The sequence below is a fragment of the Entamoeba dispar genome, genomic scaffold (genome assembly GCF_000209125.1).
Source record: "Entamoeba dispar SAW760 scf_1105229457967 genomic scaffold, whole genome shotgun sequence".
Classification (NCBI taxonomy): domain Eukaryota; phylum Evosea; order Mastigamoebida; family Endamoebidae; genus Entamoeba; species Entamoeba dispar.
This window is the reverse complement of record NW_001852957.1, coordinates 26,648-49,519: the sequence shown is the minus strand read 5'-3', so window position 1 is coordinate 49,519 and position 22,872 is coordinate 26,648. Positions and strand designations below refer to the sequence as shown.

The following is a 22,872-nucleotide window of genomic DNA, read 5'->3' as shown; positions in this document are numbered from 1 at the left end:
GCTATAAGAGTTATGGCCTCAATCATTTTGAGTTTATTAATCAACAAGTTTAATATAAAACTCAAATTAATAAATATTACTTAAAAATCCAAGAAGAAAAAAAAATAGAAAGAAAAAAACTAAATAATACCATAAATTTCAAGAATTTTTACTAAGATCGAATTATTAAATCAATAATAAAAAGTAGACAATTAAGTGATAATAGAAATATTTTCTATTGTTTGTTGCTCAACGGAAATTAACTAATCCTGTCCCTTTGCTTTAAAAGTGTTTATTCATCAATTATTAACTTATTCTTTGATTTTAGTTTTGAAATATGAAAATTTCATTTTCTCATTTATTTGATATGAAATAAAGTATTTTAGACATCCCTTACTTAACACTCATCACTTAATTTCTATTTGATTTTAATGTGTATTAAAATTATTATTCTTTATTTTCTTATTTTAAGGAGAATATATAATACTACTATATTGCTATGGGATAATATTCTTTTTAGAATCAACCACAACACCCTTTTTCTTTGATAATCCTATGTTATCAAATGTACTTATATTCTAACAAGTAATAATACCATCTTTATAAATACTCATTCTTTTATTATCAGTGATACCCCACCATTGTAAATAATAATCACTGATATTCTTGCATTATTGGGTAAGATGTTTTTCAACTAAATACAAACCATAACCAGTTCATAACTGGGGTATTCGAAGGATGGAAATTTTAGGGAAGTGTGTGGTATCTCTGACGTGCTACCTTCGAATCAATAATAAAAGATAATAATAAAATAAAAATAATTAAAAAAATTAAAGTGATGATTTGTTTATAATTAAAAGAGTGTTGATGTTTTTCAGTTATCTTTCTTATGACGTCATGTGTCTATACCGATTGTTGTTTCTTAAATATGTTGCATTCGTTTGGGTTTGTTTCTTGAAGAATATAAAAGACCCGATCGCAACTATGACCATTAAAAAAACAATAAATTAATAAAAGCCATTTCCTTCATCGTTCTTTTCACTGTAAAGGCAAGTTCCATCTTGGGAAAATTCAGTTTTGTTTTGACTGCCATTGTAGCAGTAATTACAATGTCCATGGCCATCGCACTGGTGGCAATCTCTTTGACAAGACTCGCAGACGCCGTTATGATTTTCATAAGCGTCTGACTCACATTCTGAACAATAAGTTCCATCGATAGTACATTTACTACAAAACTTATCCATACAAGTAAGGCACTGGGAGTCTTTTCCAATAAAACCAGTATGACATGAGGTACAAAGGATTGAAGAACCCTCACATGTTTTACACGAGGAATGGCACTGAGAACATAAATAGTTCTCAGTTAAGAAATATCCTGGGGCACATTGAAGACACTGTCCGTGATTTTTATGAGATAAGCAGTGAGCAACACCTTGAATACAAATACCTACTGTTAAATAAAACCCTTCATCACACTCTTGACACTTTAATTTACTTTCTTTTTTGCAATGCTTTATTTTTTTATGACAAACGTTATTGTAAAGATAATAACCATCTTCGCATTGTGTACATGTGTCAGAGGAAGAACATTTTATACAATTCTTCAAGAAACAACGAGAACACCTTTTTCCATCATAAAAATAATGATCGTCACATTGGTTGCAATGGTCAGAGTTACAGTACGCACAGTGCAATGGACAGGAAAAACAGTGTGATTTTTCAAGGTAATATCCTTTTTCACAGTCCAAGCATTCAATAAAATCGGTATCATATTCTTTACAGTTTTGTGTTGGTATGAAATCCTGGCAACTATTATTAAACAATCGCTTATTTCCTCCGTTGCAAAGTAAGCATTCATCATATAAGCTACAGTCTTGGCAATCTTTAACTTTACATACTTCACATAGTCCGTTATTAACTCCATAACCAAAAGAACATGTATCACAGTTCCCAAGACTATCATAACGCTCACAATGTTTAATGTTTCCCTTAATGCATGTTTCATTAATAAGATAATACCCATCTTCGCAAATTGAACACTTATTAGCTATGCACTCAATGCAATTTGGTGGACAGCTCTGACAAAGTCCTTTGTCATTAATGAAGTAACCAGTGATACATTGTATGCATGATCCTGTTTGGTCATGTTCAATACAATTCGGAAGGTTCACTTCTAAAAGTTAGTTTGTATTTCACGCGTAACATATAGTCATCAACAAACGAATACAATTCCCATTAGAAAGATAATACCCATGGTTACATAAGACACACCCTTCAATGTAAAGTTGACAGTTCAGAATTTCTTGTTTAAAATAAATACATTTACCATTATTATTAATAAAATTCTCTTTACACTTAATACATCGACCATTTTTACATTCACTGCAAAAGGCATTACAGTCATTTGAAAGAGTTAATGAAACAAGTGATAAAAAGAAAAACATGATAGTATAAATTTTTTAGATTCCGATTCTTTAAATTTTTTAGTAAAAGAATTTACAATTTTTTTTCACTAGTAAATGATTTATAAAAGATCTCTAAAATAACATGATTTTTGTATTTTTGTATTTTTGTATTTTTATATTTTTATATTTTTGTATTTTTGTATTTTTATATTTTTGTATTTTTGTATTTTTGTATTTTTGTATTTTTTATCTTTATTAAAAAATAAATTTAATGTCCTACTCAGGAAATTTTGGCAACATCATTAGATAAGCTTTACAAGAGGTGTCTTATAAATGATATCTACAACAGAATTAGAAGAAATGAAGAAATTTGAATTCTTGAGTGTAGTATAATAAAGTCTAATAATAGGAATAGACATAGTAATGAGATTCTTTAAGACCTTTTTTTTCTATCTTCAATATTAGATTCCTTTCTTTATTTTATAATATTTCTATTTCTTTTCGTTATCAAAAAAGTAGTGCATCTTATCTCTTCTTGAAGTAATAGAAAACAAACATTTAAATATGTTTTTCATTTTTACTAGTTCTTGTTTTTCATATGAAGTTATAATTATTAATAACGTAACTTAAAAAATACAATTTATGATTTTTTATTTCAAAAAATTTTCAGGTGTGATATTAATTTTTAACTTTTTTTACGAAATTTGAATTTTTTATCAATTTTGATTTATTATCAATTTATAGTTAGCTCAAGAATATTTTATTTACCATAAAAAAATATAGGAGATATTTTGAATCTTCGTTGTATTATTTCAACACGTTTCAACAGTTAACTTCAAAGAAGAAGAGTATAAAACACTGTGTTATAAATAAAAAGAAAGAAATATAAAACGTATTAAAACAAAGATGTTCTAAATAAAATAAAATGATAAATGAAGTTTTTTTAAAATTTATCAAAGAGGAATTACTGAATATAAAACCACTAACAACAAACTCATAAATTAAAGTATATAATATTCAGAGAGTTATTATCAATAAATATTATAATAACTCAAGAAGAATAACTAATAAAAACTATTTTCAATTATAATAATCATGAAAATTTATTAGATGATTTTCATTCATCTTCATTTTTATTATATTTGACAATATCTAATAATAAAAAATTTATACAAACTGGTATAAGTTATAAAAACGTATCAGTACCAATAAGATAGTATCCAATTTAATTATAAAACAACAAAAAGTATTAATATTAAAAAATAAAAATTAGTTTTAGTAAAGATAAATAATTAATTCATTTCAGATGAAGATATATCTCAAAAGACTTCCTTTAAATATTTTACAATATTTCATGTTATAGATAGAAATACTTTTTATTAAAATACAACAAAAATCGTTTCATTTTGAATAACGAATGTTTTCATGAGCTATTTTCAAAATTTGTTTCTATAATAAGTTTAATAATTTTTTGTTAGACAGAGACTTTTACTTTAAAAATAAAATCTGAATTATTGAATAATCAAATAACAAACCTTTAACATCAGTAATTATCCAAAAATAGAATTCATACATCCTTATTTCTCAAACAAAGAATCTAAATAATGATGTTTATTATAATAAATTAATAATAAATTGGTATTATTAATATAATTAAGCTCAATAAAGTATTTGTCAAAATAAGATATGTAATTTAGTAATAATTAAAAGACAGTTACAGAATTTAATTTAACGAAAATATGAGTTTTCTTTTTATCATAATGTTAAATTATTGTATTTTTATAAAAATAATTGAAAAATAAAAAAGATAAAAATACGAACTTATATTTCAACACAGAGAAATAAAAATAACTGATTATTAATAAATAAAATAATTTTAAAATAATCTATATACTTTACACCAAAACAATAAACACCAACTCTCATGGATATTTCATTTACTGACAACATATTAATATAGAGTACCAGAGATATGGAATAATAAAAATATATGGTATAGAGCATTTAATCAAAGTATGGTTAATTCAAAAAAAGAAATATATGGAAAACTATATTCATTAGAATTACCTACAATTTGGAAAGGATGGAATCAACCACAACAAGCAAAATATAGAGAAAAAGAAGAAAATGGATTAGTTACAACACTTCATATGATTGCAAAAAATATGAAAATTATTGGAGTATCAAATAAAATTATTTATGATGTATTAGAAGATTGTGAATGTAATGTGCATGCATCTCCTGAAATTAAATCTATTATTTCAAATGTTATTAAAATTATTTTAGAAAATGATTCTTCAATAATTCATTAAATTTATTTTTTAATTTTGATTCTTCTTTTTATCTATTGTTATTATATTTTTTAATTCATTTATTATTTCTTTAACATTTCTTCCTGTAATCATTGAATGAATATCAACTCTCCTAACAATTCCTTTATCATCAATAATAATTGTTGCTCTATTTGATACTCCTATTATAGAAAGTAATCCATAACTTTCTGTTATTTGATGGTTTACATCTTCTATTAATTCAATTTCTATTTCTCCTATTCCTTTTTCATCTTTTCTTGAACACATTCTTTTGTGTTCTTCTACTGAATCAACTGAAATCCCAATTACTTCTGTTTTTAATTCTTTAAATTTATCAATATTTTCACTTATTTCTTTGATTTCTTTTGGACAAATTCTTGAAAAATCTCTACAATAAAATGCAATCACATGATATTTCCCTTTCTCTTCCTTCATTTCATATTCTCTGATTTCTCCTTTATAATATGATTTCCCTCTTATTTTTGGTGCTTTTTCTCCAACTTTGATTTTTGTTCTTGTGATTGTTTGATACATTTCTTTAACTCTTTTTATCATTCCTCCTTCTTCTTTACTTCTTGTGTTCATATTTCTTTCTCTTCTTTCTTTTTCAATACTTGTCTTTTCATCTCTTTTATCTTCTTTTCTTCTTATTTTTTCTTCTTTATTTCATTTATTATATTCTTGAATCATCAAAATCAAGATAAATATATAATTTATGTAGATTCATATTATGAAATCAATAAATCATTTAACATCTTATTCATGTTTGGTTAATAGATTCATTAAATTATTTTAATGTAGAATAATGATTGAAGATATTCATTTTGTATAAACATGATGAATCTTTGATGTATTAAATTGTTGAATTTTATAATTGTTTCATTATCTATTCTTCATCATCAAATTCATTTTATTTTCTTATTTCATTGAAGAGAATTTTAATAATTTAAATCATATATTATATTGATTGAGAATAATGATACAAATTAATGAAGAAATGGAAATAATCAACAATGAAATTAAAGAATAATAAATAATGAAATAAATGAAAATAAATCAGAAATCGTATTAAAATCAATAAGAAAATATCATATTGAAATGAAATTATCATATTAATTGATTTAAGTATTTATATAAATATCTCATTGTATAGTATTTAGATGAAATTAATGATATTCATTTGTATTATCAAATAAAAGATTGAGAAAATAAAAATATAATTATAGATAAATAACATTAATTTATTTTTATTATTTTATTATTATTTTATTATATATTTTATTATATAATATTGTTATTTAAAATAATAAAAATAAAATAACATTATTAAAATAATAAATAAAATAATGTGTTATAAATGTGTATTTATTTATTTAATTATCTTGTTTTAATCTGATATTAATTAAATTAAAATGGATGAGTTAATAAACAAGAACACTCATTTCTTTAAAGAAGAAATAGAAACAATTCAAAATATTCAACAATCAATTGATGATATTAATAATCATTATCAATATTATTTAGGATGTATTAAAAATGAAATATTTGAAATAAAACCAAATGAAACATATTCAGAAGCTATTAAAAGAGGAGAAGGAATATTTGATAGGATTGATGAAACAGAAAGAAGAAGAAGAAGAAGAATGGTAATAGAAAAAAAGTCAAGAAACAATTCAAACAATAGAAATAATTGAAAATAAAATTGAAAATATAATAGAAGAATGTAATAATGATTCAGAAACATCTAATAAAGCAAAGAATGAACTAATAGATAAAATCATTTATATTGAAGAAATGAATATGAAAGATAAAATTAAGAAAATAGAAGAAGAAATTAACAATATTAAAACAAGATTTAATAAAAATAAAGAAGAATGGTTTACACATTATAGTGATTATTTTGAGAAGAAGAAGTAAAAGAAGAAAAAGAAAAGAAGAAACAACAAGAAGAAAGATTAAGAATAATGAGAGGAGTGTGTACAATTGAAGAAATTCAACAACTAGAAGAATGGACATCAAGAAAAGTATCCAATATACTATTTGATTCTCATATTAATACATGGAATGCAGGTAATTCAGTATTTGGAGAAAAAGTTGTAGATAAAGAGCATCTCATAATTATTATTGAAGATATAAATGGAAATAAATTTGGGGGATATATTAATTCTAAAATTGATAAAGTTGAAGATTATATAAATGATCCAAATTCATTTTTATTTTCATTAGAATCAAAAGGAAGAATAAAATGAATGATGAAATTTGATATTAAAGAACAACGTATGCATTTTATTTATTTAACCAATCAAATATTTGTTTGTTTGCATTTGGATATAATAGATATGATATTGCTGTTTATGTTGAAAATAATAAAACATATTCATATTGTAACAACAATCATATGAATATAAAAGAATATCAAATACACTTTGTGGAAAACAATTTCCTGAATATTTCAAACCACAACGAATTATTGTAATTGAAATGAAATGATTTTTATTCATTATTTTTTATTTGAAATATAATAACTAAAAAAGAATATAAAATAAAATCAATAAATGAATATGAACATTTCATCTATCAATAAATGAAATAATGAATATAAAAATGTTCATATTTCTTTCTTGTTTTATTTTATTTGAAATATTCACATTTATTGTGTTAATTTAATAAATAATCAAAAGAAATAAGAATAAAAGATAAATAAAAATATAATGAAATATTTATTTTATTCTTTTTTATTTATTTTTTATTTTATTTATATTATGTTTATAAATGAATATTTAATATATCAAATAAGAATAAATAAGAATAGTACAAATAAAGATAAATCATTTTATTATTTTTTATTTCTTTATTCTTATTCTATTTAACTAAAATACAAAATACAATATTATTCAGTTTGTATAGAAAAGATAAAATAATAAGAAATGAATGATTAAAATAATCAACACTTTATAAATACAAGATATCAATAGTAGAACATATTATTGTCTTGTATTTATCATAAAAATCACAAATAGAAAAACATGATAATATCAATATTATCATATTAGATAATAAGAAAATATACATGAAATAATCAATACAATAAATAAAAAAAATAAACAATGTTCTAATACAATGACATCATCATGATATTGAACAAATAAATAATATCAAAAACTGATATACAATATCATAAAATATCATATATATTTAATAGATAAAAATAATAAAACTTGTATATTATTTGATATGACTAATGTTGCAAACCACAATTCAATTAAACATATTGAAGAAGAAATATATAAAGAAAAATAGAATAAAGAAGATGAAATAAAATAATTTAAAATAATTGCAGAAATAACTTCAATAAATTAATTAGAAAATACAGAAAACATTAAAATAATTAAATAATTAAAAATGAAATACACTCTATAAAAGAAGTCAAAAACATTGTAATAAAAATATGAAAGATGTTATAAAACATTGATTCTACTATAACAGAACATAGTCATACCGATTTTTGATAATAGTTCATAAATGAAATTGGTCTCTATGAACAGGTAAAAACAGAAACCAATTCTGTTACACTTAGTCAACATTTTTATTCTTTGTTTGTGTTTTTATCTCTTAATTATCTTCTTTATTTATTCATTATTTATCATTGTTGTTGTTTTTGTGTTGATTTATTTCTGTATTTTATTTTACTTTTTATATATTGATTATCTGTTATTTATTACTTATATCTTTCTTTGTTTCCTTTCTTCTTGTTTTTGTTATTCGTTTATTATTTCTATTTCCTGAGTTTGTATTATGATAAATCAATAAAATGATAAAAATACTTGAAATATTTGATTTATTAACTCTATTTTATTTCATGTTTCTGTTATTATTCGTTTCTCGTATTGTTTGTTTCTTATTCAAAAAAAAACTCATTCTGTTTTGTTAATTATTAAATATAATGAAATTTGTTGTTAAATTTGTTTGTTATTTTATTGAAGAAGATAAATTCTATAAAGTATTGATTTCTTTATTTCTTGGTTTGATTGTATAACATTTAGTATTCTATTCTTTCATTTAATGATTTTTATTGGTATTGTATTGTTGATTTGATATTTTGATGTTTGTTTTATGTTTTGGTTATTCATTTTATATTCACCATTTCTTTCTTTTTAAAACTTCTTCATCTTCTATCATTAAATTCAGTTCATTTCATTTAAAAATAACCAGTTCATTTCACTGATTTTCTGATAACAATGAACTTAATAAACATTCAATCCATTGAATGATAACTTGATAATATTGGTAAGATTAAAGCAAAAAGTTATTAATAAGAATGTTGATGTAATTAAAATATAATTTGGATAAATTGAATCAAAAGAAACAATCAAAGAAAACACAATTTCATTTATACTTAAATCAAAACAAGACAATAATAAAATACAATATCACATTCATTTAATCATTTATTTTTTATTCAGTTGTATTAGTGTTATTTGCTTTTTCTTTTTCTGTTGTTTCAATGTAGATTTCATCATATTCTTCTATTGTAATAGTGTTGTTGTTTTAAATAACTGTTTTTAAAGAATAAAGAAAGAAAGTGAAAACGCTTTATCTTTTATTCTATTTAAAACCATAAAACAAACAAAACGTTAAATAATCAATTATAATATTAATTTTCGTGTATTCACATAAATTGAGTTGCTATTAGCATCTAATACAATAATATCTCCTGAATCAAGTCTAACACAAATCATTGACTCACGAACATAAAATACAGCACTTTTACCATTTCGAGATTTACTAAAAAAACTTCCTGTTGGGATATTTACAACTTCACATGCAAGACGTTTCCATTCTAAATGAAGTTCAACTTTAAGTTGTGTGATTGAGTCTTCTTTTAAATCATATTTAAATTCATTTTCATTAAAGAAGTAGAAATATTTTTCATCTGAATAATAAATGTGAACTGCTTGTTTTTTATCTTCTGTATATAAACTGACACATTTTCTTCCTGTGATACTGTTTGAAGAAATAGTTGCTAACCATACTGGTGATAATTTATATATTTTATCTTCATAAATTGCTGTAGTAACATTAACTCGTTTAGGAATACTTCCTTTTGTAGAAATTTGTGCTAAATCATTCATTCTTAACAATCTGTTAATTTTAAAACTTGCCTTCTCTAACTCTTCAATTTTTAATCTCGTAGTAACCATATCTCTCTTTGTATATGTTAATCTTGTTGATGTAGCTTCTATACCTTCAATTAATTTATCATTACACAATTGTGCTGTTTCTTCTATACTATTTGTTACGTCGTTCTGTGCTTGGCTAAGAACATGTTCAAGTTTTTTACATTGCTCAGCACTTGCTGAAAGTAATCGTTGTGCTCGATTTTCAAGTTCAGTTGTAATTTGAGTTTTTTTCATTTCTAATACTGTCTTTTCAAGTACCCCTACTGTCTCACTAAGACTTTTAACTTTGAGTGTTAATTCCAATAACTTCCTCATTACCATTTGGAGGATGTCATCTGTTTGCATGATTTAATCATAATCCGTTCATGATTTTTTTTTAATTTTTTATTAATAGTTTAGGAAAAAAGAAAAAATCAAAATCTAAAAAACTATACCAAAAAGTGAAATTGTTTAATGAAAAGGTTTGACACCTACGGTAAGTTGCCTGAAGATTTGAGAACCCGTCATTGTTTTGGAGGATTTTTAACTATTATTTGTGTGGTTATAATTATAATATTATCAATTGCAGAATTTACTTTTTATCTTCAAAGAGAAGTAGTTCCTCAATTACTAGTTGACAGAGATCGTTCATCTAAAATACCTGTTCATTTTGATATAACTTTTCCTTATTCGTCTTGCCCAATTACGTCAGTTGATATTCTTACAAAATCAGGAGAGTCAATGATTGATATTGAACAAAATGTTACAAAAATACGTATTCATCATGATGGATCTTTAGTTACTGAAAGCGAAATGAAAGCCATCCAAAGTAAGTTATCTACTGAAACCCATGATCCAAAGGAATGTCGTTCATGTTATGGAGCTGAAACACCAGAGAAAAAGTGTTGTTTTACTTGTGATGATGTTAAAGAGGCATACAAAAAGAAAGGGTGGCGTTTAGATTTGAATATAGTTTCACAATGCCAAAACCATGAAAAGATACAGATGGCAAGGTTGACAAAAGATGAAGGTTGTAGAGTAATTGGGGATTTCTTGTTAAACAAGATTGGAGGGAATTTCCATATTGCGCCTGGAAGTTCTGAACAGTCATGGGGTAGACATTCCCATAACCTTGAATGGACTGGGAAAACTCAGATTGACCTTTCTCATAAATGGAATGAACTTTCATTTGGTGAACATAGTAAGAAATTTACTACTGAAAAGAAAGACACTCAAATGAATAGTATGTTCCAGTACTATTTAACTATTATTCCTATTAAAAATAACTTTATTAATGGAACATCTACTTTTTATGATTATTCTATTCAAGAAAATATTAGAAGCGGAGAAGGAGAAGGTTCACCTGGAGTATTTGTTTATTACGATGTTTCACCAATGGTATTGGAGGTAACAGAATCAAATCATGGATTCCTTCATTTCTTAATTGGTATTTGTTCTATTGTTGGTGGAATATTTACAACATTCCAATTATTTGATGCTATAGTCTTTGAGTCTATTCATTCATTGGAGAAGAAAGTTGAATTAGGAAAAGATGTTTAGAACAATAATTAATTGAATCATTAAGAAGAATATTTCTAGTTAATTAATAAGAAATAATGTAAAAGATACAGTAAAAATTACAATAAATATGAAAACTAAAATTTATTAACTAAAGAAGAAGCCACAAATTAAATTAGGTAAATTTTGATTTAGTACTCATAATCTTCAACACCACCATTTTGGTTTAATAAAATTTTAATAATTTTCTTAGTACATTTTCTATAAAGAGCTCTGTACTCTGCTTTTGCTTGATGTCTTAATTTAGAGAAAACATGTTTTCCTTTTCTTCTCATTTGTTTAAGAAGTGCTCTAGCAGTTTTAAGAATAGCAATTTCTTTTTTTTCAGCTTTATGATATTCATGAGCAATTTGTTTTTCAGCTCCTTTTGAAATACGTTTAACTTTTCTTAAATTATGGGTGTTAATTTCAAATGAACTTTGTTTTGTTTTAAGTCCTTTAGAAATATTGTCTCCAATAGCATGAATACCTGTTTTAGCTGCATTGTTATTAGCATCACCAACTTGTTTAGCATAAGCCAATTGTTTAAGAGTTCTATCAAGAACAGCATAGAATGTAGTAACTAACTTTTGAATACCAGCACGAACCGTTTGTTCTTTTTGTCTAATAGCACTAACCATTCCATCAACAATTGGTTTAATTTGTTGTTTAAGATCATCATCAGCCATATTGTAATATTCCATTAAATGTCCAAGTTTTCTTGTTCCATACTTAGCTAATCTATTTGCTAATCCTTCACCCTTTGTCCTTATAACGTTTCTTGCTTTGTTAATGACAGCAATAGTCTTATCAAGCTTGGCATTAATTTTTAAATGGTACTTATGAACTTTGTGAAGGGTTCTTGCTTCTTTTCTTAAAATTGAATTATCAACTCTGTTAAGTTTTTTTGCAGAAGCAATGTGAGTATGTCTAGATTGAACTACTGGTTGAGCTGGTTCTTGAACGTTTTCTTGAGTAGTGAATTGGGCATTGATCATAAAAACGAATAAACAAAGTAATAAAAGACTTCTCATTTTCTTTTAGAAATTATGAAAATTTATTAGTTCTCATTAATTATTTTTATATTTCTATTCTTATTAATTTTAATTATTTATTTTACTATAATTATAGTTTTTCTTAGGAAACCACTTTTTATAGAAAAAAACTTATTATTTGATTTTTATGAATAACTATATTGTAAATTGAAAATTTCATGAAACTTTTTGAGATTCAGTTATTTCGTTTTTATTGTTTTAAGAAAATGTTTTTTTTAATTTTTTTGTGTTTTTCCAAAAAAGAGATGAAAAGATAAAAAAATAATTAGGGTTTGAAGGAAATCATGAAAAAGTGAAAAAGAATAATTATGATAAAAGAAACAGAAAAATATTAAAAAAGGAACTATTAAAAAATAGGTTTTTAATTTTCCCAAATCGCCAACTAGGGTTCAAGAATCTGAAACAGATAAAAAGACAAAAAGAGAAGATTTAAAAGAATAAAGAGAACTTGAAAACATCAAATTGAATTTTTAAATTCATGTCAGACAAAGCCAGTCAAAAGAAATCTGTTGCTACTAAAGACGCTACCAAGCCAAAAAAAGCTGGAGATGAAGAAAAGAAAACTATGCTCAAGAAGAATTTTGAGTCATATGCTTTATACATTTCAAGAGTTTTGAAATCAGTTTTCCAAGATATTGGAATTACACTTCCATCTATTTCTATTATGGATTCATTTGTTCGTGACATTTTTGAAAGAATTGCTACTGAAGCCTCATCTCTTGCAAGAAATTATAATAAAACCACAATCACTGTCAAAGAAATTGAAACAGCTACTAAACTCATTCTTAAAGGTGATTTGAATAAACATGCAGTTTCTGAAGGACAATCAGCTGTTAAGAGAGCATCTGGTAAAGGAAGCACTTCAGGATCTCAAGCTTAATCTGGGGTTGTGTTCAACTTGTTTTTTGGTTTTATTTATTTTTGTTTTTTTTAGAGTAGAGTTATTTTGTAGTATTCTTCTCTTTGAATGATTTAATCATGAGAAGAGTTATTGCTTCATATAAAGAGTTTATTCAGTGAGAATTAATAAAGAAAGAAATAAATAAAACCGATATTTTTGTTTAAATTCAATAAAAGTTAAATGTAAAATATTATAAAGATGTAGAAAAGGAGTATTAAGAAATAATAACTTAAAAAAAAAAGAAGTAAATCAATTTAATTTCATTGATTATTTCTTAGAAGATTAAGAAGATTGCAAATCCAATAAAAGTAATGAAAATGGAAATTGAAGAATCTTCAGCCGATGGAGTATTTGGCATTTTAGAATAACTCATACAAATTCCTTCATCAGTTGGGGGATAATAAATATTCATTTCATTTTGTCTATCGGAACACATTGTACATTTATTTTCTAAATCTTCTTTGAAGCAACCCATTTGACATTGTCCGATTTCATTAACAGTATAATTACCATTACATTTTGTACAAACCATTGGACTTTCATCACATTCTAAACAATGAGGATCAAAACATTTACTACATGATACTTTACTTATACCAGAACTTTTATCAAAACATGAGTGACAACTTGATGCAGTATTTGAACATGTTTTACAATCGTCACTACATCTTAAACATTTAAAATCTGAAGTTATAAAGAAACCTTGTGAACATTTAACACATTTATCTCCTTTCTTTTCTAAACACCCATCTCCTTTAATACATATCTTTTGGTCTTCTTCTAAATAATATCCATCTTCACATTGTTGACATTCAGCTTCATCATCATCAACATCCATTTTAGTACAATGAGATTCAACACAGGCATTGTTATACCAATTACATTTATTATTACAAGAATAGCATTGATTTTCATTTTTATAATCCCCACAAGTATCGGATTGAATACTACATCTAATACATGAATGGTCTTTTATATAATACCCTTCATTACATGTTTCACATTTATTTGCATAATCTTCACAGGTCTTACAAGATGGATCACATTGAATACATTTAGTTTCAGACTTATCAACTGTATATCCAATTTCACATTCTTCACATTCAAATTCATCGTCATCATATTCAATACAATGTTCAATTATTTGGGCAATAGTCTCAGTACAAGTTCCATTAATTGGTTTATAAGGTCCAAAACATTTGACACAAACTCCATTTTTATATTTTCTGCAATTCTCTATAGGAATTTTTTCGCAAGTTTGTCCATTAAGCATATATCCATCAATACATTCAGTACATTTTCCATGTTCAAAGTCATCACAATTTGGAACAGGTTGAGTACAAGTACTTCCATTCCATTCATAACCATCTTCACACTCATTACATGAATCAATTCCATGTTTACATTCTTCACATCCCTTAATTGAACAAGCAGTACAAGTACCATTAACAAGGGTGTATCCATCTTCACATTCTTTACAAATTCCATTTTCATATTCATCACAATTTTTATCTTCAGGAATACATTGTTGATTTTTGAGATAATAACCATCAAAACATTTTACGCATTTACTGTCTTTAGCTTTATAACAATGTTCAATAGCAGTTCTAGCATATACACATTGTCCTTCAACTAAAACATAATTATCAATACATTCAGTACATTCTTGACTATTACATGAAGAACAATAGGCTGAGGGACATGAAACGTCAGAGGTAGAAGAATAAGCTACAACACTAAGTAATGAAACAATGAGAGTAATCATTATATAATTTTAAAGATAAGGTCGTTTTTGATTAAAAATCCCAGAGGGTTAAGTCAAAAGAAGTAAGAAAAGAATAGAATAACTTAGAACTTCTTTTCTTAAGAATTAATTTGAAACATTAGAAATTGGTGTTGTTAATTTTGAATTTTCGTCTGCTGTGTGTTTGAAAAAATCAAGATTTTATTTTTATAAAGTAAAAGAAAGTTATGGATCCATGTAGAACTTCTTATGAGGAATTCATTCTAAATACCTCTTAATCTCTTTGTTATCTTTTTATTAACAAAAAATTTCTTTTATTTTGTATTTCTTATCTATCAAAAAAACAATTTATTAAGTGTTATTTTTTAAATTTATTATTTCTTTATTATAACAGTTGGTATTTGGTTCTATAACTTCTTATTAAAATTTTATATTAATAATCTTTTACATGAAGCCGTTCATGAGTCTGTTAATATTTGGTTGTTATAACTATGTTAAAATAATTTAAATTTATTCTAATTATCTTAAAATAACTGTTTTCATTCTGTCCATAAAAATAAACTAATTTCTAACATTTAATAATTTCATAAAATAAATTTTAGTTTTTTTGTATTAGCTTCAATCTATTTAGTGCTTTATTAGTAATATCTGTTTTATTTTGTATAATTTTTTTATTTTTATGAGGTTATACTCTTATTTACTTATTAAAACATTATATGTTTATTCTAAACAATGCTCTGCAATTTCAAATAATTTATTATTATTCTTTGTTTATAACACTACCCAAATATGGTCTGAATATCACTTTAGTTTTTTTTAATCTTTTCTTAACTTACAAAGATTTAAGGTTCAATAATAATGCCTGAATGTTTTTTTTGTTTTTATTGTATGTTGAATATATATTTATATATTTATTTATTTTTATTTAAATTAAACAATTTAATATTCTATTTATTACTTGTTTTATTATTTTAATAATTTTAAATTATTACCATAACTCTTATAATAACTCTTATAATGATTAGTTTTTATGAAATAAATGACTGTGATACGAACACAAACCAGTGGTTAGTTAATAACCACTAAGTGATAGTGTAGACTAAACTAATAATAACAATTTATGAAGAAATAAACAATTAATAACAATTCTAGTATTATCAATGTTTAATTAATAAATCCAGTTCAATAATATACAATATTATATTTTAATGAAGATTAAAGAATGTTGTTTAATTAAAAACATAAGTTGTTATGACTAAACATTATTAAAAATTTCATTTATGTACAGTATTATTTCCTTATTTCTAGTATTTACTGAAAAAGAATCAACACGTAAAACCACTTATTATTTTATATCTAATCAAGGAAATACTTACTAGACATTACTTATCATCTCTTTGTTAGTATTTGTATAGCATTCATTTAATGATATAATATCTCTTTCAGTGATATATATATATTTATTTATTAGAACTTGGTTATTAGTGATGTATTCTCTAACTAATTTTACAATTAAATGATACTTTTATTTTCTCTAACTACAACCATTTTCAATTCATTGTAGATTGAAGACAACATGAAATATTAAAATTGAGTAAGTCTCTAACTAGATATATCTGAAACAAAAGAAAAAATTATCTTGTGAACTATACTGTTTTCATGATTAAGAAAAGAAGTGAAGGGATACAACAAAAAAGTTAATAGAGATTAAAAATTTAAATGATATTTCTATAAGAAAAGATAAACCAAAAAGAAATGTATTGACAAGAAAGAAGAAATATTTTGGTATTAATCAGTCTTGATATTTTTAGGAAGTTCTTTGTAACTCAAATAGAAGAAAACAAAGATCAGTGTAGAAATTAACATGCCAAAGAAAGCAAGATAAAATGGATAACATTGATATTGGAAACGAGCAACATGGTCATGTCTCCATGGTCTAATTGGTGTAACTTTTTCAAAATGAAGAGAAGAAAGTAAAGGACGTCTAGAATAAATGAATAAAGAGAATAAAATATATAAAAAATAACAAACGTATAATTTATTTTAATTGTATAAACACCAAATTGATCTGGAAGAACAGTAGTAAATGAATATGAACCATTCTTTAAGTTTTGTGCAAAATCTAAAATAACAGGAGTAACATAACGATATTCAACTTGAACATCATCTGCAATATATCCACTAACAATTCCATTCATTGTTTGTTCAATATCAAATGAAACAGTAACAGTATCATTAGTGAAAAACATACCTTCATTTTCAATATCAGGTACACCATCAATTTTAATAATTTGAATATTTTTAAGTTGTAATTTACCATGAATATTCATTGACCATTGAAGAAGAGGTTGAATAAATTGTTTATTTTTTTCAAAATAATTATTATTTAACATATCAATACTTCCAAGTATTGCTAATCTTCCATTTGTTAAACTTTGAAAAGTAAAAGAAAGAATATCATTTGATGTTGACTTTAATAATGGTACAAATGCATTTGAATCAGGTAATGTAAAACTAATTCCACGATAATAAATAGTAGTCATTGGGAAAAGAGAATTAGAAATAGTTGATATATTATTTTCAATAATATTAGTTGATGGTGATAATTTTACTTTAAATAATTCAAGGAATGATTTAGTTTCTTTAGTATAAACAGGAGAATATGCCATAAATACACTACCTCCTTTAGCAATGAATGATTTTAATGTTTGTTTTTTTATATGGACAAAATTATATTTTGGAGCTAATATATAAACAGTTTCATAATTAAATTCACCATATGATTCAAATACAATAGGAGTATCCATATCCACTGTTTCAACTAATTTTCCTTCATCTAAATTGTGGGTAATCATTAAATCTTGATTGTGTTGATAAATTATTACAAACTCTTTAACATAGAAATCAATTGTGAAAATGAATCAATTTGTTTTTGAAATTGTAAAACAAGAAGAATTGGTTTTGTTTCATGGGCAAATGAAAATATAATGAAGAAAAATAAAGAGACAATGAAATTCATTTATTGATTTGTTCTTTACTATTTGAAGTTCTTTTTTTTTTTTTTTCAAAATAATTTTTAAGAATTAAAAAATTTAAATATTAAAATAAAAAAAATAAATAAAAAGTAGAACTTAAAAAAAAAAAGAAAAAGAAAAAAAGAAATGACTCAAAATAATAAGAAAATAAATATAAATCAATATAGTATTGCATTTTGTGATGAAGAAGGTGTTAGAATAGAATATTTTGATGAAAATTATATTTGTATTATCAAACAAATATATATTAAAATTCCATATATTAAATCAATATGTTTAATTAATGAAAAAACTATTGGATATTGTTGTTTTGCTTCAAAAGATACTTCACCATGTACAGTTTATATTCATAAATTTGATATACAAGAAAGAAAAGCTAATAGTAATCATGCAATTATTTATAAAGATGATATTAATTCTCATTTAAAAAGACTTAATTTTAAACAAGAAATAAAATGGGTTCAAGTTTATGATAATGAACTTTATGTACTTCTTGAAAATAATTTAATAGAACTTTCAATTAAAGATTTTTCTATTAAATGGAATAAATTTATAGAAAATTCATCATTTGTTGAAATTGGATTTCCTAATAACAGACTTATTGCATCTACAATTAATGGTAATACTATTAATTTTATATCAACAATTCCTATTACAACATTCCCTTTTAATAATTGTCAAAATACTATTAAATTTATAAAAATTATGAAAGATAATACAGCATTTATTGGAATTGGAGATACAGGAATTATTCATAGTTTTATAATGAAAACAAATAATCAAATAATTTTAAAATTTGATAATAATTATGATGAATGTATTTTTATTGAACATATTGCAAATTATTATATTGTTTGTGTTTCAAATAATATAAGTACTAAGATTATGGCATTTGATAATATAAAACCAGGACCAAATAAAGCAAAAGATTCATTTGAATTAGATAAATCATATTTACCATGTTGTAGTTTTGTTAATGAAAAAGAAAAATTTATAGCTATTATTACAAAGAAATCAGTGATTTATTTTACAAATGAATTTAAATTTAAAACAGAAAAGAAAATAAAATTAGTTAAAATTTAACTGAACATTGTGTTATAATTTTTATTATTTATTAGAAGCAAAAGAGGAATGTTGTTTATTCTCTTTAAAAAACACATCTTCTTCTTTTAATTCGGGAAAACGAGTTATGAGATAATTAGTAATTTGGTTTTGAGCAATTATTGATGTTGTTTTTGTCCAGACAATAATTAAGTTATTTAATTTCTTTATTGAGATAGAAACTCCATTTATAATCCCATAATCTGATAATTGTTTTTCTTGATTTGAAATTACATCAATTAAAAGTTCTTTCCAAATTCTACTAGTTACTTCCTTTTCACATTTAATTGTAATTGTTGAACCACTTTTATTTTCTTTATCTTCCCAACATGGTTTAATCCCATCTTTCATAAAATGTATTGATATTTTTTGATCTTGAAGTAGTTCAAGTGAGGGAAGACAACCAAAAGCCCTCCAGAAACTTTCAATAGAATTACATGAAACTATCTCCTTTAAGTTGTCAATATATTCTTCAAATGTACCATTTTTATCATTAAAATTATCAACCCAAAAAGTCCAATAAAAAGCCAATGGGTGTTCTACAACTTCACAGGACATGAACACTTTTTTTTTTCATTGTTTATGATACATACTTTAATTATAATGACTATTTTTCTTTAGATGAGATCCTCAAATATTTGTTTTTTCTTCTCAATAAAAATTAGATATTTTGAACTCAAAAATGAAATGGGAATAACATCAACACAAGTCCAACTAACAATAAATAAATTAAAACAAATTAACCAATCCCAAAAAGAATTTCTTGAGGTATCTTCTCAGATAATAGAAGAAATTGAACATATTATTTCTGAAATGGTACAATCATACGAAAAGAAAGTAAAATTCTTAGAAGATGAAAATAAAGAAATTAAACAACAACTTGATAATGAACGAAATAATCATAAAAAGTTATTAGAATCTCAACCTATTTCTCTTGAAAAAAATAATCAAGAAAATGATATGAGTAAACAAATAATAAATAACCAAAATGATTTTAAAATACCAATTATTAAGAAGAAACAAATAAAACCCCAACCAAGAAGACAAACAAAGATTAAAATTATGACAACAAATGAAAAAGCAAAAAGAGAACGTGCAAAAATGAAAATATTATCTGATTCACAAAAACAAAAATCTATACCGATTAAACAAGAAAAAATAAAAAATGATATTAAAATAATTCCAACAACAGAATTTAAAGAATTAATTCAATCAAATAATATAGATATTGAAAAAGAAATTCCTATTATTGATAATGTTTTAAAACCTTGTTCAGAAAAATTATCAATTTTAGATTCTATGAATAATCTTAAATTAATGATTAATCAAATGAAATTAGAAATGAAAGATGAATTTGAAGAAGGAAATAATGATGAAAATTTTGATTCATTTTAATAATTGATCAAATAAAAATTTATAAAATAAATTAAAAATAATAATTTAATTCATTAATGTAGTTTTAGGTGGTTTTATTGGTTTATGTTCATTACTATTTAATGATTTATTCTTTTTAGACATAAAAGATCTCCAATTATTAAATCTTTGTTGTCTAGATTTTTCCCAATCTTCTTCTTGTTGTTTTTGTAATTTTTGAATTTCTTCTTGATGTTGTAATTCTTCTTTTTCTCTTTTTAAATTAGCTTGTCTAATCTTTTCTGCTTTTTCTAACTTTAATTCAGTTTCAGTCATTATTTTTTCACAACATTCACATAATAATTGTCGATATTCATCTGATTTTGTATTTATTTTTGAGAGTTCTCCTTTATTTTTTAATTCTGTCATTAACTGAATCCTAGCTTGTTCCATTAAATCTGTATATTTTTTTCTTTGGTCTTCATCTTCTATTGCTTTAATTGCTTTAGATAAACAAGAAATAGCTGTATTTGATAAAGGATGATGACATCTATCTGGATGACATTTTAATGATATTTTACGATATTTTTTATGAATAGTATCATTATCATCTTCAGGTAAAACACCAATAACATTGAAAGGATTTTTGTATGTAGTAATTTGAATTAATAATTTATCAATTTCTGATGGAATTATTCCATCACTCATTTTTCTTATGAAAATTTAAAGATAATTTTATTCAAAAAAAAAAAAAAGTCAAATTGTAAGGTTTAAAAAAGATAAAAAAGAATAGAAAATTATAGTCAAAGTATATTCTATTACATTATTTCTTCTTCATATTCAGATAATAGAAGAGCACCAATTGAACCAAAATATCCATCATATTCAAGAAAATGAGCATCAACTGAACCTGAAGACCATGTTGTTAACATTGTAGTTATTGCTTCCCAAACAACTGGATTATGAGCAACAAATCCTCCTGTATAAAAAATACGATTAATATGATAAAGTTTAGATAATTCAAATCCAAGATGTGCAATACTTCCACATACCATCATCATTAATCCTTGAGCAATATCAGCTTCACTATAATGATTTTTTGCTTCTCCACATGGTACTTTTTGAATTTTACCAAAAGAAGATGCCATCATATCAGCAGCAAGTCCAACACTATCATAACATCTTCCATAAATATCTTTAACATATAAATCAACATTTTGATGTTGTCCATATTGTGCAGCTTGTAACATTTCATCAAATGATTTATAATTTGTTAATAAACAACATAAACCCCAAAATGTTCCTCCTCCAATTAAAGATCCTGAAACACGTTCATATTTCTCTGGTGCAATAACCTAAATAAATAAACAACTCTTTCTTTTTTTTTTTGGATATCTTCTTAATATATATAATATTGAAGTTAATTAAAATGATGAAATTAAACAAACTTTAAGAATAGATACTCCACTACCAACATTAACAAGTAAATAAGGGAAAATCTCAGGAGTTACTTCTTTATATAATTTTATTTTATTAATAAATCTAAAACATAATTTTTCTTGACAACATAATAACAAAAAATTCACTCCAAGAACAAGACATCTCATTTCATCTTGTTGACGTACTTCAAGATCCATTTCTTCTTTTAATAAATTAGCAAATTTATAAGCACCACCTCCTGTTACATTTAAAATTTGAAGATTACCAATTCCATAAATTTCTTTTAATTTAGATGTTTTTGCATAATGAATAAATTCTGGAATTTGTGATGTTGGAAATTTCATAAAACAAAGTTCATTTTCTCCTTTTGAATTCACTTAAACCCATTATTATTATTCATTTAAAACAATTCTTTTTTTTTTAATTTAAGAGTATTATAATGAATTTTAATAACAAAACAAACTTGTAACTTTTAACACAGGATCGGGGTATAAATCAAACCCTGACATTACTGATTCTTCTGGTTCAACATATTTTGGAAGATCAATATCAGTATCTCCTGGAATCCAAAAGACTATTTTTGTCATTGTTCCTCCCATATCAGCTGAAAGTGGTGCAGTTCTTCTTCTTACACCATTAAGTGGTAAAGGACTTTGTGTTTTAGTAAATTTATATTGTTCAAAATTTTGAGTTATATGGTCATCATAATCTATATCTTCATTAGAAAGAATAGAGTGTTTTAAAGGTATAGAATGAGATGGTTGAGACATATTTAATGAATACTTAAATTATCAAGATGTTTTATTGAGAAAAGAAAGAATGTTTTCAAAA

The 22,872-nt window shown here is 24.0% G+C and overlaps 13 protein-coding genes across 13 annotated transcripts, besides 45 other annotated features; 4 read left to right on the top strand and 9 right to left on the bottom strand.

Annotated features, from left to right (window-relative positions):
* Window positions 1–176: 176 nt before the first annotated feature.
* Window positions 177–768: a repeat region.
* Window positions 769–814: a sequence feature (AT_rich).
* A 172-nt stretch (window positions 815–986) lies between these two features.
* EDI_251440 (uncharacterized protein) lies at window positions 987–2,423 on the bottom strand (the record flags this gene model as incomplete). The annotated part of the gene is made up of 2 exons (XM_001734076.1): window positions 987–2,152; window positions 2,201–2,423. The coding sequence occupies 2 exons, from the start codon at window positions 2,421–2,423 to the stop codon at window positions 987–989; spliced, it is 1,389 nt and encodes a 462-aa protein (XP_001734128.1).
* A 107-nt stretch (window positions 2,424–2,530) lies between these two features.
* Window positions 2,531–2,641: a microsatellite.
* A 347-nt stretch (window positions 2,642–2,988) lies between these two features.
* Window positions 2,989–3,051: a sequence feature (AT_rich).
* A 245-nt stretch (window positions 3,052–3,296) lies between these two features.
* Window positions 3,297–3,338: a sequence feature (AT_rich).
* A 175-nt stretch (window positions 3,339–3,513) lies between these two features.
* Window positions 3,514–3,556: a sequence feature (AT_rich).
* Window positions 3,557–3,606: 50 nt separating this feature from the next.
* Window positions 3,607–3,682: a sequence feature (AT_rich).
* A 312-nt stretch (window positions 3,683–3,994) lies between these two features.
* Window positions 3,995–4,041: a sequence feature (AT_rich).
* Window positions 4,042–4,147: 106 nt separating this feature from the next.
* Window positions 4,148–4,200: a sequence feature (AT_rich).
* A 23-nt stretch (window positions 4,201–4,223) lies between these two features.
* Window positions 4,224–4,270: a sequence feature (AT_rich).
* Window positions 4,271–4,696: 426 nt separating this feature from the next.
* Window positions 4,697–4,769: a microsatellite.
* Window positions 4,706–5,281, bottom strand: EDI_251430 (peroxiredoxin-4, putative; the record flags this gene model as incomplete). The annotated part of the gene is made up of 1 exon (XM_001734075.1): window positions 4,706–5,281. One exon carries the CDS (start codon window positions 5,279–5,281, stop codon window positions 4,706–4,708), a length of 576 nt encoding a protein of 191 aa, XP_001734127.1.
* Window positions 5,282–5,286: 5 nt separating this feature from the next.
* Window positions 5,287–5,359: a microsatellite.
* Window positions 5,360–5,369: 10 nt separating this feature from the next.
* Window positions 5,370–5,498: a repeat region.
* A 5-nt stretch (window positions 5,499–5,503) lies between these two features.
* Window positions 5,504–5,927: a repeat region.
* Window positions 5,928–5,930: 3 nt separating this feature from the next.
* Window positions 5,931–7,426: a repeat region.
* Window positions 6,427–7,467: a repeat region.
* Window positions 7,468–7,471: 4 nt separating this feature from the next.
* Window positions 7,472–7,545: a sequence feature (AT_rich).
* Window positions 7,546–7,557: 12 nt separating this feature from the next.
* Window positions 7,558–8,027: a repeat region.
* Window positions 8,028–8,074: 47 nt separating this feature from the next.
* Window positions 8,075–8,100: a sequence feature (AT_rich).
* Window positions 8,101–8,279: 179 nt separating this feature from the next.
* Window positions 8,280–8,474: a microsatellite.
* Window positions 8,475–9,330: 856 nt separating this feature from the next.
* Window positions 9,331–9,358: a sequence feature (AT_rich).
* EDI_251420 (uncharacterized protein) lies at window positions 9,343–10,221 on the bottom strand (the record flags this gene model as incomplete). The annotated part of the gene is made up of 1 exon (XM_001734074.1): window positions 9,343–10,221. One exon carries the CDS (start codon window positions 10,219–10,221, stop codon window positions 9,343–9,345), a length of 879 nt encoding a protein of 292 aa, XP_001734126.1.
* Window positions 10,222–10,244: 23 nt separating this feature from the next.
* Window positions 10,245–10,269: a sequence feature (AT_rich).
* A 60-nt stretch (window positions 10,270–10,329) lies between these two features.
* Window positions 10,330–11,415, top strand: EDI_251410 (endoplasmic reticulum-golgi intermediate compartment protein, putative; the record flags this gene model as incomplete). The annotated part of the gene is made up of 1 exon (XM_001734073.1): window positions 10,330–11,415. One exon carries the CDS (start codon window positions 10,330–10,332, stop codon window positions 11,413–11,415), a length of 1,086 nt encoding a protein of 361 aa, XP_001734125.1.
* Window positions 11,416–11,564: 149 nt separating this feature from the next.
* EDI_251400 (uncharacterized protein) lies at window positions 11,565–12,446 on the bottom strand (the record flags this gene model as incomplete). The annotated part of the gene is made up of 1 exon (XM_001734072.1): window positions 11,565–12,446. The coding sequence occupies one exon, from the start codon at window positions 12,444–12,446 to the stop codon at window positions 11,565–11,567; it is 882 nt and encodes a 293-aa protein (XP_001734124.1).
* Window positions 11,599–11,621: a sequence feature (AT_rich).
* Window positions 12,447–12,481: 35 nt separating the features above from the next.
* Window positions 12,482–12,542: a sequence feature (AT_rich).
* Window positions 12,543–12,945: 403 nt separating this feature from the next.
* On the top strand, window positions 12,946–13,347 carry EDI_251390 (histone H2B, putative; the record flags this gene model as incomplete). Its single annotated transcript, XM_001734071.1, has 1 exon — window positions 12,946–13,347. The coding sequence occupies one exon, from the start codon at window positions 12,946–12,948 to the stop codon at window positions 13,345–13,347; it is 402 nt and encodes a 133-aa protein (XP_001734123.1).
* Window positions 13,348–13,642: 295 nt separating this feature from the next.
* Window positions 13,643–15,133, bottom strand: EDI_251380 (uncharacterized protein; the record flags this gene model as incomplete). The annotated part of the gene is made up of 1 exon (XM_001734070.1): window positions 13,643–15,133. One exon carries the CDS (start codon window positions 15,131–15,133, stop codon window positions 13,643–13,645), a length of 1,491 nt encoding a protein of 496 aa, XP_001734122.1.
* A 270-nt stretch (window positions 15,134–15,403) lies between these two features.
* Window positions 15,404–15,503: a sequence feature (AT_rich).
* Window positions 15,504–15,529: 26 nt separating this feature from the next.
* Window positions 15,530–15,553: a sequence feature (AT_rich).
* A 53-nt stretch (window positions 15,554–15,606) lies between these two features.
* Window positions 15,607–15,645: a sequence feature (AT_rich).
* Window positions 15,646–15,662: 17 nt separating this feature from the next.
* Window positions 15,663–15,721: a sequence feature (AT_rich).
* A 42-nt stretch (window positions 15,722–15,763) lies between these two features.
* Window positions 15,764–15,793: a sequence feature (AT_rich).
* Window positions 15,794–16,008: 215 nt separating this feature from the next.
* Window positions 16,009–16,084: a microsatellite.
* A 476-nt stretch (window positions 16,085–16,560) lies between these two features.
* Window positions 16,561–16,582: a sequence feature (AT_rich).
* A 318-nt stretch (window positions 16,583–16,900) lies between these two features.
* On the bottom strand, window positions 16,901–18,131 carry EDI_251370 (dolichyl-diphosphooligosaccharide--protein glycosyltransferase, putative; the record flags this gene model as incomplete). The annotated part of the gene is made up of 3 exons (XM_001734069.1): window positions 16,901–17,096; window positions 17,144–17,948; window positions 18,002–18,131. The coding sequence occupies 3 exons, from the start codon at window positions 18,129–18,131 to the stop codon at window positions 16,901–16,903; spliced, it is 1,131 nt and encodes a 376-aa protein (XP_001734121.1).
* Window positions 17,118–17,161: a sequence feature (AT_rich).
* Window positions 17,464–17,502: a sequence feature (AT_rich).
* Window positions 18,132–18,162: 31 nt separating the features above from the next.
* Window positions 18,163–18,213: a sequence feature (AT_rich).
* Window positions 18,214–18,274: a microsatellite.
* EDI_251360 (uncharacterized protein) lies at window positions 18,274–19,230 on the top strand (the record flags this gene model as incomplete). Its single annotated transcript, XM_001734068.1, has 1 exon — window positions 18,274–19,230. The coding sequence occupies one exon, from the start codon at window positions 18,274–18,276 to the stop codon at window positions 19,228–19,230; it is 957 nt and encodes a 318-aa protein (XP_001734120.1).
* Window positions 18,362–18,432: a sequence feature (AT_rich).
* Window positions 18,834–18,854: a sequence feature (AT_rich).
* Window positions 18,906–18,957: a sequence feature (AT_rich).
* Window positions 19,168–19,230: a sequence feature (AT_rich).
* A 12-nt stretch (window positions 19,231–19,242) lies between these two features.
* Window positions 19,243–19,264: a sequence feature (AT_rich).
* Window positions 19,255–19,806, bottom strand: EDI_251350 (eukaryotic translation initiation factor 4E type 3-B, putative; the record flags this gene model as incomplete). The annotated part of the gene is made up of 1 exon (XM_001734067.1): window positions 19,255–19,806. The coding sequence occupies one exon, from the start codon at window positions 19,804–19,806 to the stop codon at window positions 19,255–19,257; it is 552 nt and encodes a 183-aa protein (XP_001734119.1).
* A 129-nt stretch (window positions 19,807–19,935) lies between these two features.
* On the top strand, window positions 19,936–20,643 carry EDI_251340 (uncharacterized protein; the record flags this gene model as incomplete). The annotated part of the gene is made up of 1 exon (XM_001734066.1): window positions 19,936–20,643. One exon carries the CDS (start codon window positions 19,936–19,938, stop codon window positions 20,641–20,643), a length of 708 nt encoding a protein of 235 aa, XP_001734118.1.
* Window positions 20,402–20,430: a sequence feature (AT_rich).
* Window positions 20,637–20,694: a sequence feature (AT_rich).
* On the bottom strand, window positions 20,689–21,309 carry EDI_251330 (uncharacterized protein; the record flags this gene model as incomplete). The annotated part of the gene is made up of 1 exon (XM_001734065.1): window positions 20,689–21,309. The coding sequence occupies one exon, from the start codon at window positions 21,307–21,309 to the stop codon at window positions 20,689–20,691; it is 621 nt and encodes a 206-aa protein (XP_001734117.1).
* Window positions 21,310–21,319: 10 nt separating this feature from the next.
* Window positions 21,320–21,356: a sequence feature (AT_rich).
* Window positions 21,357–21,419: 63 nt separating this feature from the next.
* On the bottom strand, window positions 21,420–22,811 carry EDI_251320 (pantothenate kinase 2, mitochondrial precursor, putative; the record flags this gene model as incomplete). Its single annotated transcript, XM_001734064.1, has 3 exons — window positions 21,420–21,956; window positions 22,050–22,417; window positions 22,505–22,811. 3 exons carry the CDS (start codon window positions 22,809–22,811, stop codon window positions 21,420–21,422), a joined length of 1,212 nt encoding a protein of 403 aa, XP_001734116.1.
* Window positions 22,116–22,159: a sequence feature (AT_rich).
* Window positions 22,427–22,494: a sequence feature (AT_rich).
* Window positions 22,812–22,872: the final 61 nt, after the last annotated feature.